This window comes from Vulpes vulpes, chromosome 16 (assembly GCF_048418805.1).
Source record: "Vulpes vulpes isolate BD-2025 chromosome 16, VulVul3, whole genome shotgun sequence".
Lineage (NCBI taxonomy): Eukaryota > Metazoa > Chordata > Mammalia > Carnivora > Canidae > Vulpes > Vulpes vulpes.
Genome location: NC_132795.1, coordinates 89,954,690 through 89,972,402, shown reverse-complemented (window position 1 = coordinate 89,972,402; position 17,713 = coordinate 89,954,690). Strand labels below are relative to the sequence as shown.

At 36.6% G+C, this 17,713-nt stretch overlaps 1 protein-coding gene across 3 annotated transcripts in view; it reads left to right on the top strand.

The window, feature by feature from the left end:
- The window catches only part of USP34 (ubiquitin specific peptidase 34), a 242,803-nt gene that overhangs the window by 77,860 nt on the left and 147,230 nt on the right, over positions 1–17,713 (top strand). For all 3 annotated transcript variants that reach the window (XM_072741698.1, XM_072741697.1, XM_072741696.1), the window contains exons 6-10: positions 1,392–1,459; positions 4,519–4,711; positions 6,489–6,550; positions 15,905–15,986; positions 16,066–16,158. In XM_072741698.1, coding sequence (XP_072597799.1) covers positions 1,392–1,459; positions 4,519–4,711; positions 6,489–6,550; positions 15,905–15,986; positions 16,066–16,158 — 498 coding nt within the window. The remainder of the gene's footprint in view (positions 1–1,391; positions 1,460–4,518; positions 4,712–6,488; positions 6,551–15,904; positions 15,987–16,065; positions 16,159–17,713) is intronic.

Genomic DNA, 17,713 nt, shown 5'->3' with positions numbered 1-17,713 from the left:
AGATCTTTCACCACCTTGGTTAAGTTTATTCCTAGGTTGGGACACCTGGGTGGCTTCAGCGGGTTTAGCACCTGCCTTTGGCCCAGGGTGTGGTCCTGGAGTCCTGGGATCAAGTCCCACATCGGGCTCCCTGCATGGAGCCTGCTTCTTCCTCTGCTTATGTCTCTGCCTCTCTTTCTGTGTCTCATGATTATATTAAAAATATTAAAAAAAAAGTTTATTCCTAGGTATTTATTTTTGGTGCAATTGTAAATGGAATTAAAAAAAATTTTTTTTCCCTGCTAGTTTGTTAGGTAACACTGGTTTTAATGCTTCATTTTTAGTCTTAGGACTTCTAGTTAGTTTCTTTTCTGTGTAGGGCCTTCAGATCAATTTGAATTAAAAATTTGCTTGTTTTGTTTGTAGTCTTAGAAGGAAAAGTTTTAATGTTATACCTTAGGATAGTGTTTGCTGTGGAACTTAAATAGGTATCCTTAATTAGAGTGGAGCCATACATTTTGTATTTCCAAATTTGTTTTTAATTTGCATCCCTTGTCTTTATTAAGGCATACTATTATTGCTTGTTTGATAATTTGCATAGAACTTCTATTCTTATTTGATACTTAACCTACTAATTATGAGAATAAAACTATAAGCATATTTTGAAATGAGTTGGAGTATGGAGAAAATTATAAGTTATTAAGTCTTAAATTGTATTTACAGTAAAAGTTTAATTCAGTAAATAGTTGATACTGTAATCTGTAAAATATATTTTCCTTAGATAGATAATGAAATGACTAGAAATCACAGATCATTTGATATTTTTTAGATGAAAGGATGGGGTTTTTGTTAAAAATTAAAATGGTGTATTGAAAAGCTAATGTAGTGCTATGGTATTTGCGTTACTGTCATACAAAGAGGTATAGAGGGATCCCTGGGTGGCGCAGCGGTTTAGCGCCTGCGTTGGCCCAGGGCGCGATCCTGGAGACCCGGGATCGAATCCCACGTCGGGCTCCCGGTGCATGGAGCCTGCTTCTCCCTCTGCCTATGTCTCTGCCTCTCTCTCTCTCACTGTGTGCCTATCATAAATAAAAAAAAAAAAAAAAAAAAAAAAAAAGAGGTATAGAGTATCCTAAGTAAGATCATATTACCTGGTTAAATAGGTGGACTCCCTTTTTAGCAAGAAGGTAACAGTCTTTAGATTCATTTTATGTATATGTTTTTAAAATGTATATTGGTTAAATTATTTACCTGATATGTATAATCCTATTTTTTAGTTCATCCTTTTTAAAATGTAAAATATGTAGTTTTAGAATCAACAAAATACTAAATGTTCTTGTTTGCAGTTACAGTGATGTGTATGTCACATAATCATTATACATTAATTTTGTCTTATTTATGTTTCTTTATAGATTAGAATATGGCTACATATCCCTGCTGTCATGCAGCACATTATCCCTTTTAGGACCTATGTTATTAGGTAAGTTTTTAAAATCTTTTCCCTTTAACATTGTAATATATTTAATAGTTTATAACATAGTGTAGAATTACATTGTTTGAAAGTCCCTTTTACTCATGTCCTCTAGAGAAAATTTTAATTAGCCATTGGGTTATACTATTTTTTATGCTCATGTAGGCTCATATTTAATGTTTACTTTTAAACAATTTATATTGGACCTTTTTTTCATTAACTATTTTTTAATTTTTAAGTCATACCTACATCCATCCACCATGGGGCTCAAACTCAAAACCACTAGATCAAGAGTTGTGTGCTTCACCAACTGAGACAGCCAGGTTCCCCTTGACCCTCTTTATATGTTCATGTAAAATTAAAAGAAAAAAGGTCAACAGTGGTTACATGGTACTACATAGTGTGCCGTCATCAAAGATATACTAATTATTATGTTCTAGGTTTTGGGGATATAGCAGAGAAGAAAGGATTTCTCTTTTTGTGCAGTCTCTGTACCAAATAAGTAGATGATACAGTTCATCGGAAAGTTACATTACAGAGAAAAGTAGCAGCCAAGGGGATGTCTTAGAGGTTGGCGCACAATTTTAAATACAGGGTTATAGAAGGTCTAATTGAAGGAGGAGGTGGCATTTGAGTTTAAGTCTCAGTCAAAGAAGGAAACCTAAGAGGATGGAGAAAGAATTGTATTGATTAGAATTGGAGTGTGAACTGTTAGAGGAGTTCTGTGCTTGTACTTCTTGTCAGTTTTTTTTTTTTAAAGATTTTATTTTATTTATTCATGAGAGAGAGAGAGAGAGAGAGGCAGAGACACAGGCAGAGGCAGAACCAGGCTCTATGCAGGGAGCCCAACATGGGACTCGATCCTGGGTCACCAGGATCACGCCCCGGGCTGAAGGCAGCACTAAACCGCTGAGTCACCTGGGCTGCCCACTTCTTGTCAGTTTTTGAGTTCTTTATACCTTTCTCACTTAGATAAAGATTTGAGTTCCTATTTTCCTGATACTATTTGAGTTTTTGGAGAAGGTATTAGGAAAATAATCAGTGATGAATTCTATGGAAGTGTAAGGTAATGTGATTAGAAATACAAGGTCTTTCTGAAAGGTGGCATCTGAAGATCATGAATCAGCTAATCAGATGATAATTGCAAGAACATATTCCAGGTAGGAGGAACATAGGATGTAATCTTTGAGGCTGGAAAGAATATGACATTAAAGAAAGTAGAAGCAGACTGTATGGAACATAATGTATAGGGGGAATAATTATTATTTTTTTGGGAGGGGAGATAATTATTATATGAGGTTGGATAAGGTCAGGTTATTCAGGATCTTAAAGTCATTATAAAGAGTTTGGATTTGATTTTAGTAATGGGAATCTATTGAAGGGTTTTAAGCAGGTGAGTCATGATTTTTAGAAGATCACTTTGGCTTTGAAGTGGATCATAAATTGTAGGGTTGTTGGAGTAGAAGTTGGGAGACCAATTGAAAGGTTAGTATGTCGTCTTGGAAAGAAATGATGTATGGTTACTTGTAACAAGGATTGTTGATGGTGATTTTTGAAAATTGAATTTTTGTCCATTTTATCTTCACTTACAAGATTGGTGATTCTGGAATTTACAGGAGTAAGCATCACTTAAGCACTCCCCCTCAATTTTTATTTTGTACTGTATCACTTACTGAGATGTGGACTGAAAGAACTTGAGGACTTAATTTTGAGATGCCTGTGGGGCATTTAAGTGGCATTTATGAATTGGGAATATAAGCATATAATTAAGAACAGGATCATTAATTGAGTTATCAGCATAGAGAAAGCTTTTATTAAACACCTCAAAGTGAATGAGGTCTTCTGGGGAGAGAAATCTAGAAAGTGAACAGAAGTGTGTTGAGGATGGAGCCTCTATCAGTTTGCTTTTGCCATGTAAGAAAACAACCTGCAAATCTTAGTGACTTAAAATAACAGCCATTTATTATTTCTTATAGTTCTTAGGCTGACAAGTTCTTTTGATCTGGGCTGACTTGGCTGGAACTGTATGCTCAAAGGATAGTACCTCATTCATATATCCTCTGGTTGATAGGCTGATTGTTACTGAAGTGGAGGCGAGTTCCTATTCATCTTCCAGTTGGCTAGGTGTTAGTTGGGGCATTAGCCATGTTTCCTTCATCTAGCAGGATAGCCTGTGTTCCTTTTCTGAGTGAGAAAAGAGTTCCCATCAAGAAAGAGCAAGCTCAAAGGCTTTTTAAGCTTCTGTTTTTGTCACATCTCTTATTGTTCCATTAGTCAAAGCAGCTTTCATGGCAAAGTTCAGATTCAAGGGAGTAGAGAAATACATGACACCTCTTGATGGGAATAATGGCAAAATCGTATTTTAAAGACCTTTATGTAAAGTGATAGAAATAGTTTGGGGCCATTTTGCAATCCATTACAAACCCTGAGATTACTAATGTTGAAAGGTTGGATAGAGGAGGAAGAACCAACCAGATAAAATGGGCAAGACCTGAGGAAAACCAGTGATGTCTGGAAACCAAATAAGAATTGTGTTTAAGATGTACACATTTTAAAGTGTTTTGGCTGTGTGGGGAGTAGAGGTACTATTAAATGAAAAGCAGCAGTAAATTTCATTATTAAACCAGGAACTGTATATGTAACATTTATGAGAATAATAAAGCTTTATGGAAGGATCTGAATCCAATGTTAAATTACTTGGCTCTTGACAGTTTCTGATTTACAGTGGTCTCAGCAAAGGACATACCGCCTCAGGTCAATCTTTGAAGCATCTTTTTTTTTTTTTTAATTTTAAAAATTTAAATTCAATTTGCCAACATATAGTATAACACCTAGTGCTCATCACATCAAGTGCCCTCCTTAGTGCCCATCCCCCAGTTACCTCCCCTGCCCCCCCCAACCGCCCCTTCCACTGAAGCATCTTTTAGAAATGTTAATCCTAGGATGTCAGGTTCTACTTTATTAAACATTTTGGAGGTATGGAGCAAGTGAATATTATTGAATTATTGAAGAGTCTTTAGGAATATTTTGCAAGTGTTTATGTATGTTTTATTTCTGAATCATTTAAGGTATTTATGCAAGCTCTCTGATCAGGAGTTAAGACAGAGCGCGGCTCGAAATATGGCTGACTTAATGTGGAGCACAGTGAAAGAACCACTGGATACAACATTATGCTTTGATAAAGAAAGCCTAGATCTTGCATTTAAGTACTTTATGTCACCGACTTTGACTATGAGGTTGGCTGGACTAAGTCAGATAACGGTAAGCTATATTTACTTATTTCGAGTCATTTTTTATTTGCTTTCCACACTTTCATCATCCTCATCATAATACCTGTTATTTATGGACTACTTATGTGAGGCTAAGGTATTTTACATACGTTACTTTGTATTGTCTTGATAAATAATTTCAGTATTTTCCCTATTTTAAATATGAAAATTAAGCTTAGAATTAGAAGGATTTGTACTTTAGATCTTTTTTTTTTTTTTAAGGTTTTATTTAAGAGAGTGAGAGAGGGGATCCCTGGGTGGCGCAGCGGTTTGGCGCCTGCCTTTGGCCCAGGGCGCGATCCTGGGGACCCGGGATCGAATCCCACGTCGGGCTCCGGGCGCATGGAGCCTGCTTCTCCCTCTGCCTGTGTCTCTGCCTCTCTCTCTATCTCTCTGTGACTATCATAAATAAATAAAAATTTAATAAAAAAAAAATAAGAGAGTGAGAGAGAAACAAAGCATGTGCATGCGGGAGCAAGGGAATGGGTAGAGGAAGAAGGAGAAGCAGACTTCCTGCTCAGCAGGGAGTCTTACACGGGGTTTGATACCAGGACCCCGGGATCGTGACCTGAGCCACCCAGCCCCCCCAACACCTCCCTTTTAAAAAGATTTAATCAGTTATTTGAGAGAGAGAGAGAGTACATAAGTAGGATAAAGGGGAAAAGAAACAGACTCCCCATTGAACGGGAATCCTGACATGGGTCTTAATCTCATGCCCCAGGATCATAATCTTAGTGGAAATCGAGAGTCAGACTCTCAAATGATTTAGTCACCCAGGTGCTGCCCCCCCCGCCCCCCAAACCTCTTTTAAAGTAAACTCTTGGCCCAATGTGGAGCCTCTGTGGAGCCTCTACTCACAATACCAAAATCAAGAATCCCATGCTTCACTGACTGAGCCAGCCGGGTGGGTGCCCTTTGGTCTTCTGGATTTGAGGGTCTCATTCTTTCACCTTTTTTTTTTTTTTTTTTAAACTATATGATTTTTGTACATTTAGAAAGTGATCTTTTTTTGGAGAGAAAAAGAATTTAGGAGATTGTAAGTAGATACTTAATTCATGTTCCTGTCAGAAGCCATAGATAGTTGAGTCATAGGCCAAATTTGATTAATAAAAATATTTTATTTGGATTGGACAGTAGCAAATAATGTTTTAAATAGAAATATGTATTATTGTCTTGATGAAATGGGAAGACCTGGTATCCATGAGTCTGTATTCTTGCATAATAGCAATTTGCTAGAGCTAAGTAGATAGCTGAATCCTTTAGGATGAATATGCTTTTTCTGGCTTACCAAGGTCTCCATGAACTTTACTCCTTTGTAGTTCTTGCCTGTTTTTGTAGTGTAGTTATTCTTGAAGTAAGTAGATTATACCCAGGTATTGGACTTTGTAAATATAGAAAATACTTGACATTTTTCTAAACTAAATCTTAAATATGTTTATTGAGGGTGCCTTTCCTTTAGTGACATACCATTTGCTTGCATTAGATTTTTGTAATTTTCCCTTATTTAGCTTTGCTTTCTCATTTTCTCTCTTGTACTTAGTGGAATAAAGCGTGAGTATTACTGGTAGAATGAAATTATTTTAATATGATAAAGGAAATTACCAGACTAATTGGTAAGTGTGTATGTGAATCTTATTGTTTGTCTAATGTTTTATAATTTTGATCTAGTTACTGATTTTATATATCTCAAATCATGCTTCTTCACAGTTGGTAACATATCAGAAAAAAATTTGTAAAAAATACAAAACTAATTTTTTCTTTAATTATAGAATCAACTTCATACCTTCAATGATGTATGCAATAATGAATCCTTGGTATCAGACACAGAAACGTAAGTAGGAGCATTAATTTATACATAAGTTTATTGTCTTCCTGTGCATCTGCTTATATGGTAAATGATAATTGTGACTTTATTAGGTTTGAAGTGTTTATTAGAAATTCTTTGCCTTGTGGCTTCATTTGTACAGTCTTGAAAAAGCTTTCAGAACAATATATTGAAACATTTGTTTTTTAAAAGATATACCAACACATAGTGTTAATGTCGCAAAAATGCAAAAGGGTACTATTTATAAAGGAGAATTTAGTAGTAAAGAATATGGTATTAATAGATTTCAGAAAGTACATTTGATGCTGATAATGTGAAGACCTTATTAGCGCATTTTATGGGAAAAAAACAAGTTAACGATGTTCAAGATTGGAAAGAAGTCCTTATTATAGCTTAGGACTTTTCAGTATCTTAGAAATATTTATTTATTCAAGTATTCCATTTAGGGGTTTGTCCAGTGTTTAAATCCCTTTTAAAATCTCATTTGGGTAGTAATATCTTTTGCTTGAACAGAGTTGTATAGTTTTAAATTAAGTTTATAGTGTAGGTCATTGTTAGAAAATTCATAATAATACGAATAAGTCATATTTTTGCTTTACTCTAACTTCTGTGCACTGATTTTATTTCTTCCCTATGGGGTTAATCTCAGTTGAATCCAACCCTTCATGAATTGGAAAGCCAAAGATGTCTCTTTACTCTTTTTCTTTTCCTGGCTAACGAGTTCTTATCCTTCCAATATATGTTATGGTGATTAGATTTATTATCAGGCCATTCTTTCATCTCTGGAAACATTCTTTATCAGTGATCCCCTTAAAATACCTTGCCTAGAATTGGTCATTGCTTTATAAATTCTGGGTCATGCCTGGAGTGCTATTTCCCACCGTCAAGACATTACATAGACTCCACTATGTAAAACTACAGCTCTGGATTTCTCTTTTAATCCCTTAGTAGCCCCCCTCCCCCAGTCTCTTTACTCCATAAGACTGCCTGAGAGAATGTTAAATTTGCCAATGCAGTTATCATCCCATACCTCTGTCGCCCCCCTCTGCCCCCAAAAAACCCCATATATATCCTGGGATATCAATACAGGAACTTCACCTTTCCAGGACTGGTAGATTTTGCTGAAATAGAGATAGGAAGGAATTCCATTAAAAAAAAGAAGTGTAAGGAAATATACATACTAAAGACATGATTAAGAAAAGGAGGAGAGTCAAAATTTTGAGGAATAGTGGGTAGAGGTAGTTCAGATTGGGAAGAGAAGGGTTTTTAAAACATAAGCAAATTGGAACAAATAGAAAAACCATAACTACTGTTGCAGCTTATGAATTGTGTTCTTTTTAGCAGTTTAATTCGGGTATAGATACTGTACCTATCATAAAATTGACCTGTTTTTACAGCAAATTTTAGGGAATTGACAGGTTTGTGTGAAAATCATCATAATCCATTGTAGAACATTTCCATCACTTCATAAAGATCCCACATGCACATTTGTAGTCAGTTCCTAGTCTTATTTTTAGCCCCGCTAATATACTTTGTCTCTATAGATTTATTCCTTTTTGGGCATTTCACATGGGTGGAATTAGAATAGTCCTCTTTTTCATTTAGTTTATTTCATTTACTCTTTGACTATACTGTTTTTCTTGAGGTTTATTTATATTGTGGAATGAATTAGAACGTCAGTACTTTTTTTTTTTTTAAGATTTTATTTATTTATTTATGAGAGAGAGAGAGAGAGAGAGAGAGAGAAGCAGAGACACAGGCAGAGGAGAAGCAGGCTCCTGCAGGGAGCCTGATGTGGGACTCCATCCCAGGTCTCCAGGATTTGGCCCTGGGCCAAAGGTGGCGCTAAACTGCTGAGCCACCTGGGCTGCCCAGAACTTCAGTACTTTTTATTACAGAATAGGATTACACTATGTAGATACAACATTTTATTGTTGGCTATTTTAATTATTTTTACTCTTTGGTTAGTATGAATAATGGTCCTTTATTTTACTTCTTAGAGGATTTGTTTGTTTTAGAGAGAGTGTGTGTGTTTGTGCCTATATGCAAGCAGCAGGGAGGGGCAGAGGGAGCGGGAGACAATCTCAGGCTGACTCCTCACTGAGTCCAGAGCCTGAGGTGAGGTCAGTCTTAGGACCTTGAGATCATGACCTGAGCCAAAATCAAGAATATGATGCTTAACCAATTGAGCCAGCCAGACGCCTCCTGAATGATGCTTCTTTAAATATACATGTCCATATCTTTTTATAGACATGTTTTTTTTTTTTTGTAAATAGTATAATTGCTGGTTTGCTCATTTATCTCACTTTTTAAAAAAATTGTCGAAAAATATTTTCCAACATAACTGCATCATTTTACATTCCTACTAGTATGAGTGTTATGAGGGATCTAGTTTCTGCCCATTCTCAGGAGCACTTGTTATTATGTGTTTTTGATTATAGCTGTGCTGCTGGGTATAAAGAAATATTTCATTATGGCTTTAATTTGCATTTCCCTAATTAATGATGGTGAACATCTTTTTATATGGTTACTTGCCTTTCTGTTTTATGTCCTGTTTTGTTTTGGTTTTGGTAAATTGTTTATGCATTTTATTTTATTTTTTTGCCTAGTTTTTAATTGAATTGTCTTTTCTTATGGACTAGCATAAGATGTCTACTACAGAATGTTCATGGGTCCTTAGGAAGACTATACTTAGCTTTCCTCCCCTCTTTCTGTGCTGTCATAATGATGCACATGAATGTCCTGGCAGTTTCTCTCAAGAATATTAACAGTACTGAAAAGAGAGGCAAATGCTAGATTCTAATTAGGCCGTGCTCCAAAGTCCTCTTCTGGTTTCTAAACTGATGATGAATCATGTTTACATTGGCAAATATAAAATCATTGGTAAGCACAGGGCTGGGAAAATTGTTTTGAACCTCATAGGTTAAACAAGTGTGGAGTGATCAGTCCCAGATTTGATGTACATGTCAAAGATCTAGAAAAATGGCAGAAAGTCTGCTCCTGTCTTGCCAGTTTGGTTTCATTGTAATGACAACCTCAGGTGATTGCATGGACCAGAAAGAAATAAGATGAAAATGGAAGGAAACATCCGGGGATTCATTTTCTAGGTATCTAATACAGAAGTGCAAATAAAATGCCTCAGTGGACTTTGGTCCTTCCAAAAAAAAAAACCAAAAGGCTGTTTATTTTGACATTTTTGTATAGATGTCTGTTAGGTCTAATGAGTTTGTGATATTGTTTGCTTTCTGCCTAGTTCTATTACTGAGAGTAATTACTGAAATCTCTAATTCCATTTAATCCTCATTTTGTGTTGTATACCGTATTTGTGAATTTGCCTGTTTGCTGCAATTTATTTCTAACCCCCAAATCAACACTTGTGCTGCTTTTCATGGTCATTTGTGGACTTGCAGAGAGGAGTAAAAAATCTGAGCTGCTCAACATGCACATTCCCAGCTGAAGGCAAACAAGGTGATGCTCTGCCTTCTTTTGTTAGTGCTGGCACAGAGGTGACCAGAGAATGGAAATGGTAGGCAGTGCATCGTAGTTGCAAAGTTCAGTTCTGAGGCCATCTGAGTAGAAAGTGAACCCCGACAGGTTAGTGGGACAACCTTAGCCATATCATTTAAACACTTCTGAAGCTCATTTTGTAAGATAACAGAAAAAGGAAGATAAGTTGTGTGGTTTTTTTGTTTGTTTGTTTGTTTTTTTGTTTTTGGACTTAAGATGAAAGTGTTTTAGTATTAATTTAGTGCAGCAACTTTAAAGAACTGTCAGGAGCAACAAAATTGACTGTATTGTCTTTATTTCCCATCAGTTGTGTGTGTGTATATAATGGCATAGTATTCAGCCATAAAAAAGAATGAAATCTTACATTCCATGACAACATGGATAAGACCTTGAGGATGTTAACTAAGTGAGATAAGTCATAGAGAAAGATATAGGAACTCATTTGTGGGCTTGAGAAACAACAAATCAAAGCTTGTAGGTGATTATCAGAGGTGGAGGATGGGGAGTGAGTGAAATAGGTGAAAGGACTCAACAGGCATAAACTTCCAGTTTGTAAGTTAGAGTTGTAATGTATAGTATGTTGACTATAGTAATACTGTACTACATATTTGAAAGTTGCTAAGAAATTAGATTTTAAAGGTTACTATTACAAGGAAAAAAACTTTTTTGTAATTGCATGGTGATGGATGTTAACTAGACTTAGTGTGGTGATCATTTCATAATATATACAAATACTGATCATTGTTTTACACCTGAAACTAATAAAATGTTGTAGGTCATAGCCCTTGGCATCTTTACAGAAGGGGTACTTTCCTTGCATCACCTTTAAGTGGGAACTTCAAGATAAATTTTAGTTCTGTGAATGCGTGTCTTTAAATTAATTTTGCATATGGATTGTAGAACAAATTGTGTACTTAGATCATATAAGATACGCATTTAAACAAATCCAGTCTTCCAATCAGCAGCAAATGGAAAGTCACATTATTGTACTGAGTAATGCTTCTAAAGAGCACCCACTTTATGATGCAGTTGATAAAGATGCTAATAAGGACTTTTACCCATTAAAGCAGCAGGTGAGAATAATTTGAAAAAGGATTCAAGGGGTCGGTATTAGCTAACTTAGTGCAGTGGATTTATGTGTGTGCCACAGAGAGTAATAAGAATTGGCTGTATTATCTTTTTCTCCCTTCAATTCTGTTGTTTTTTGTTTCATGTATTTGGTACATTTTTTTTAGATCCACATATGTTTATAGTTGTCATGTTCAAAATAATTTCATCCTTTTCTCAGTAAAAAATGTCCTACTTTATTATCTTTTTAAAAAGTTGCATTTAAATTCAATTAACATACAAGGTATTACTGGTTTCAGAGGTAGAGGTCAGTGGCTTATCTCATCAGTCTTTTAGAGAGCACACACCTGTGAGTTGGGGAGGAGGAGACAGAGCAAAGGAAGAGAGAGAATCTTAAGCAGGCTCCATGCCTAGCCCTGGACCCAATATGGGGCTCAATCTCTAATCCCTGAGATCATGACCTGAGCTGAAATCAAGAAGTCAGATACTAAATGGACTGAGCCACCCAGGCGTGTTCCTTATCAGTCTTAAATAATACCCAATGCTCATTACGTTATGTGCCATCCTTAATATCCATCACCCAGTCACCCCATCCCCGCACCATCCTCCTCTCCAGTAACCCTTCATGTGTTTCCTGTGATTAAGAGTCTCTTATGGTTTGTCTCCTTCTCAGATTTTGTCTTGTTTTATTTTTGCCTCTCTTCCCCTAATGATTCTCTTGTTTCTTAAATTGCACATATGAGTGAGATCATGTGATAAGTGTCTTTCTCTGATTGACTTATTTCACTTAGCGTAATATATCCTCTAGTTCTATCCATGTTGTAAATGGCAAGATTTCAATTTTTAAAAAAATTTATTTATTCATTCATGAGGGATACATAGAAAGAGGCAGACACACAGGCAGAGGGAGAAGCAGGCTCCTCATAGGGAGCCTGATGTGAGACTTGATCCCTGGACTAGGATCACGCCCAGAGCCAAAGGCAGACACTCCACCACTGAGCCACGCAGGTGTTCCAAGATTTCATTTTATTGATAGCAGAGTAGTATTCCATCGTGTGTGTGCGTGTGTGTGTATAAATATATACACCACATCTTTGTCTATTCACCTGTCAGTGGACATCTGGTCTCTTTCCATAGTTTGGCTACTGGGGACATTGCTGCTATAAACATTGGGGTGCAGGTACCCCTTCGGATCACTGCATTTGTATCTTTGGGGTAAATACCCAGTAGTGCAGTTGCTGGATTGTAGGAGAGCTCTATTTTCAACTTTGTGAAGAACCTCCAAACTGTTTTCCAGAGTGGCTGCACCAGCTTGCATTCTCACCAATAGTGTAAGAGGGTTCCCCATTCTCTGCATCCTTGCCAACATCTGTTGTTTCCTGACTTGCTAGTTTTAGCCATTTGGTATAAGGTGATATCTCACTGTGGTTTTGATTTGTATTTCTCTGATGCCAAATGATATTGAGTGTCTGTTGGCTCGATTTGTCTCTTTTAAACATTTTGTTTTTGGTTTTTTTATATGTTTTGTTTTTCTGTTTCGCCTTTACTGCCTTTATCCTAGTATACCATCTTAATTCCATTGATTTTATTTATTTATTTTTTATTTTTATTTTTAATTTTTATTTGTTTATGATAGTCACACACAGAGAGAGAGAGAGAGGCAGAGGGAGAAGTAGGCTCCATGCACCGGGAGCCCAATGTGGGACTCGATCCCGGGTCTCCAGGATCGCGCCCTGGGCCAAAGGCAAGCGCTAAACCGCTGCGCCACCCAGGGATCCCGATTTATTTTTTATTTATAAGATTTTATTTATTTATTCATGAGAGAGGCAGACACACAGGCAGAGGGAGAAGCAGGCCCCCTGCGGGGTGGGAGTGGGGGTGGGGGAAAGCCTGATGCTGGACTCCATCCCAGGACCCCAGGATCACAACCTGAGCCAAAGGCAGATGCTCCACCACTGAGCCATCCAAGTGCCCCAATTCCATTGATTTTTTAATACTTCAAAAATTATTTTTTTAATGGCTGCATTATAGGTTACAGTAAGCATCTTAGTTGCTTCCTCTTTACCTCAGATTTCCTAAATATTAATAATAATTTAGTGAAACACAGAAACATTGTTCCAGTATAGCTCTGTTTCTTTGCTTCTGGTGAGAAATCAGCTGTTAAACTTACTGGGGTTCCCCTTTTAGACATATTTCACTTTCTCTTTCTAATATCAAGATTTTGCTCTTCATCTTTGGCTTTTATTTTATTTTATTTTATTTTTTAAATATTTTATTTATTTATTCATGAGAGAGACACATACACAGAGAGAGAGACAGAGACACAAGCAGAGGGAGAAGCAGGCTCCACGCAAGGAGCCTGACGTGGGACTCGACCCTGGGTCTCCAGGATCACACCCTGGGCCGCAGTTGGCACCAAACCACCGCGCCACCAGGGCTGCCTCATCTTTGGCTTTTAACAGTTTAATGAGGAGGCTAGCTGTTTCTCCCTGGGTGTATCTTAGTTGGAATTTGTTGTGATTTCTGGATGTTTAGATGAACATTTTTTAGCAAAGTGGTATATTTTGGCCATAATTTATGTAGTTTGCTTTGGTTTTGGTCTTCCTACTTCTTCTGGGAATCCACTTATATGTAAGTTTCTGCAGCCCTGAGTAGTTGTGATTAATAATGTTCAGCTTTGGGCAGCCCTGGTGGTGAGGGGTTTGGCGCTGCCTGCAGCCCAGGGTGTGATCCTGGAGACCCTGGATCGAGTCTCACGTCAGGCTCCCTGGATGGAGCCTGCTTCTCCCTCTGCCTGTGTTTCTCTGCCTCTATATCTCTCTGTGTCTCTCATGAATGAATAAATAAAATCTTTTAAAAAAAATAATGTTCAGCTTTATACTTGGCTAAATTGTAGTTATAATTCTGAATCCTTACAAAAGTCCATGGGTCTCCTTATAATATCCTTCAAGATACCAAAAGAACAAGGTTTATTTTTTATAATTGCTGAATTGTCTTTATGTTTAGGAGAGGGTCAGATAATTGAGTCAAGGATCATAGCTTTTATAGGGATGTCCAAGAATAGGTAAATCATTAGTTTTATTTTTATTTAATTTATTTTGGAGATAAAGCAAGTGAGCAGGGAGGAGAAGCAGAGGGAGAGGGACAAGCAGATTGTGCTGAGCACAGATCCTGACATTGGGCTTGATCCCATGACCCTTAGATCATTATCTGAGCTGCAATCAAGAGTTGGACACTTAACTGTCTTGGGACACACAGGTGCCCCATTTTGTTCCTAAAGATTTTATTTATTTTTAGAGAGAATGTGCATGTGAGGGGATATCGATAGTTTTAATGTTTTCCCTTTTGAAGCCCATATACCTAACTCATAGCTTGCTTTTTCCTCCTTAGACTTAAAAGGCTTTTAAATTTAATTCTTATATAGATAAATAAGATAAATTATTTCATCTTTTCAGTTTTTCTGTGTATAATTCATATAGATAGAAAGATGTGGGAGCTCTTGTGGCCAGTCCTGTTTTGAAATCTATTTTCTTCCATTTAGAATATACCTGTCACTACTTTTTTCATTAAATGTTTAGTAATAGCCTGCCTTTCTTTCTCTTTCTTTCTTTCTTTCTTTCTTTCTTTCTTTCTTTCTTTCATTCTTTCATTCTTTCATTCATGATTTTATTTATTCATGAGAGGCACACACACACACACACAGAGGCACAGGCAGAGGGAGAAACAGGCTCCATGCAGGGAGCCTGATGTGGGACTCGATCCCAGGTCTTCAGGATCACACCCTGGGCTGAAGGCGGTGCTAAACTGCTGAGCCACCCAGGCTGCCCTGATAATAGCCATTTAAAAATGTTTTTAAAGAAATAGGCAATCTGAAGAAGCCTGTATTTATTAAAGAAATTGAATCAAGATTTACTGACTTTGCTGGAGTGCTTGGGTGGCTCAGTTGGCTAAGCATCCAACTCTTAATTTCAGCTCGGGTCATGATCTTGGGGTTATGAGATCAAGCCCTGTGTTGGGCTCTGTGCCTGCTTAAGATTCTCTCTCCCCCTCTCCCTCCAACTCCCCCAAAAAAGCATTACGCACTTTATCAAACAGCATCAGGCCCATATGTGTTCATTGGTGAATTGTATCATTTAAAGAAGAAATTTAAGGAAGAAGTTACCCTAATACCAAAGACATGTAAGAAAACTACAGCCCAGTATGTCTCATGAACATAAATGCAAAAATCCTTGTAGAATATAAGCAAATCACCTCCAGTAATATATAACAAGAACTATATACCACAACCAAGTAAGTTTTATTTCAGGGATACAAGCCTATTTCAATTCATGTAATCCATCACATCAACAGGCTAAGGGAAAAAAAAATCACACAATCATATGAATAAAGAAAAAGCATTTGGCAAACTCAAACATTCAAGGTAAAAACTGAGTGAATCAGAGAGAACTTCCTCAACTTGGTAAAGAAATTACAGCTAGCATTATTTTACTAGAACCTCAAAGGTTTTCCAGTCAGGAAATAAGCAAAAAGGTATTTGGTCTCATCATGGTCTTTTAACATTGTACTGGAATCCTACCTAATGCAGTAAGGCAAGGCAAGGAAACAAAAGTTGGGACAGATTGGGAAGCAAGAAATTGATCTTTGATTGGAGATGACATGATCATCTGTATAGAAAATCTGTAGAATTGATGGACTCATGGAACCTAGCGAGCAAGTACAGCAAGGTTTGGGAAAGAATGATAATAACGTTTTAATGTGTTAACTGTCTTTATTATTTAATTTTAGGTCCATTGCAAAAGAACTTGCAGACTGGCTTATCAGCAACAATGTGGTAGAGCATATATTTGGACCAAATTTACATATTGAGGTTTGTGAACAATTATATGACTGATCTATTAAGAGAAGAATACTTTAGAAGATAGCTATAATGAGATTTTCTTTTCCAGATTATCAAACAGTGCCAAGTGATTTTGAACTTTTTGGCAGCAGAAGGGAGATTGAGTACTCAGCATATTGACTGTATTTGGGCTGCAGCACAGGTAATATTAACTGGTCACATTTATTAAGTGCTTCCTTATTATTTGTTCTAAGTGTTTTATTCCCTTATGAGGTAGATCTGTTCTAATTTTATAGCTAAAGAAACTGAGACATAGAGAAAGTTGGGTATGGAATCTGTGGAATCTGGCTTTTCACAATCTATGTCTTCCTACATTATGGGTAGAATTGAAGGAAATGAGAATTAGTCAATTAGACATTGTACATGAAATGTCTAATCTTGGTTTTTTAAGAGACATTTACCTATTATGTTTTGTTGATATATAGTAAACCATTCTATCCTGAATGTTGTGTTGGTATTTTTCTTTCCTGTTATACTGTTTTTTTTTTTTTTTTCTTTAGTCTTTTGAATAAGCATATATCTGCACGGTTCAAAAAAAAAAAAAAAAAAAGTATATGTTATGTATTTCCCTCCCTCCTGTCCCTGTTTCCCAGGAATGCAGATCTTCTCAGGGTACATCATATTTTCTACATAAGTGGCTACCTGTAAGCTTTTTCCTTGTCTTTTTTTTGTGGGGGGGGGCTCTTTATTACAAATGTTGCATACTAAATGGACTTGGCTTTCCCCCCCCCACTTTATTCTGAAGATTATTGCTACATATCACTACATAAAACACCGATTTTTTAAAAGAGAGCATAGTGTTTTAGTGTGATATTTAATTCCCATTCATAGGCATTATTTTTTCCCAATCTTTCCTGCTACAAACAATGCCAAAGTAAATTGTAACATGTTCATTTCATCCATGTGCAAAATTATTATGTAGGATAAATCTTTTAAGGAAAATTATTAAGCATCTGTTTGGTTTACATGTGGTACATAATGGTACGATAATGGCTCCTCATCTTCCTCAATACATTGTGCTCTACGCTACTTGATATTTGCTAAACTGATGCGTGAAATATGTATTTTAAATTTGCATTTTGTTTATGTGAATCACATTGCAAATCTTGTGTTTAAGAGCCACTTTTGTTTCCTTTGCTGAGAATCTCTGTTAATATTCTTTGTTATTTAGCAGTGATTTTACTTGTTCTTTTTTGTAGGAGACCTTTATATATCAGTGAAATTGGAGTTGAGTCTGTGTTAAGAGTTATGACTATTTTTCTACTTTGATGTTGTCTTTTGGTTAAGGTGGTTTTTGCTGTTCAGTTTCATTTTTGTGGTTTTAAACTTGTGGTTGAATTTTTTTTTATGGCCTGTGGATTTTGTCTTATGGTTTGAAATGCCTTTTCCACTCCACAGTTATAAATAAGAAAGTTCTCCTTTATTTCCTTCCTGTACATTTTCTGTTTTTATTTTATGTTTTAGTCTTTTTTAAAAAAGATTTTATTTATTTGAGAGGGAGCAAGAGCGAGAACATGAGTGAGGAGTGGTACAGAGGAGCAGAGGTAGGAGAAGCAGACTCCCCTCTGAGCAGAGAGCCCGATGTGGGGCTCCATCCCAGGACCCTGGGATCATGACCTGAGCCAAAGGCATTCACTTAACTGACTGAGCCACCCAGGCACCCCTATATTTTAGTCTTTGATCCATTTGGAATTTTT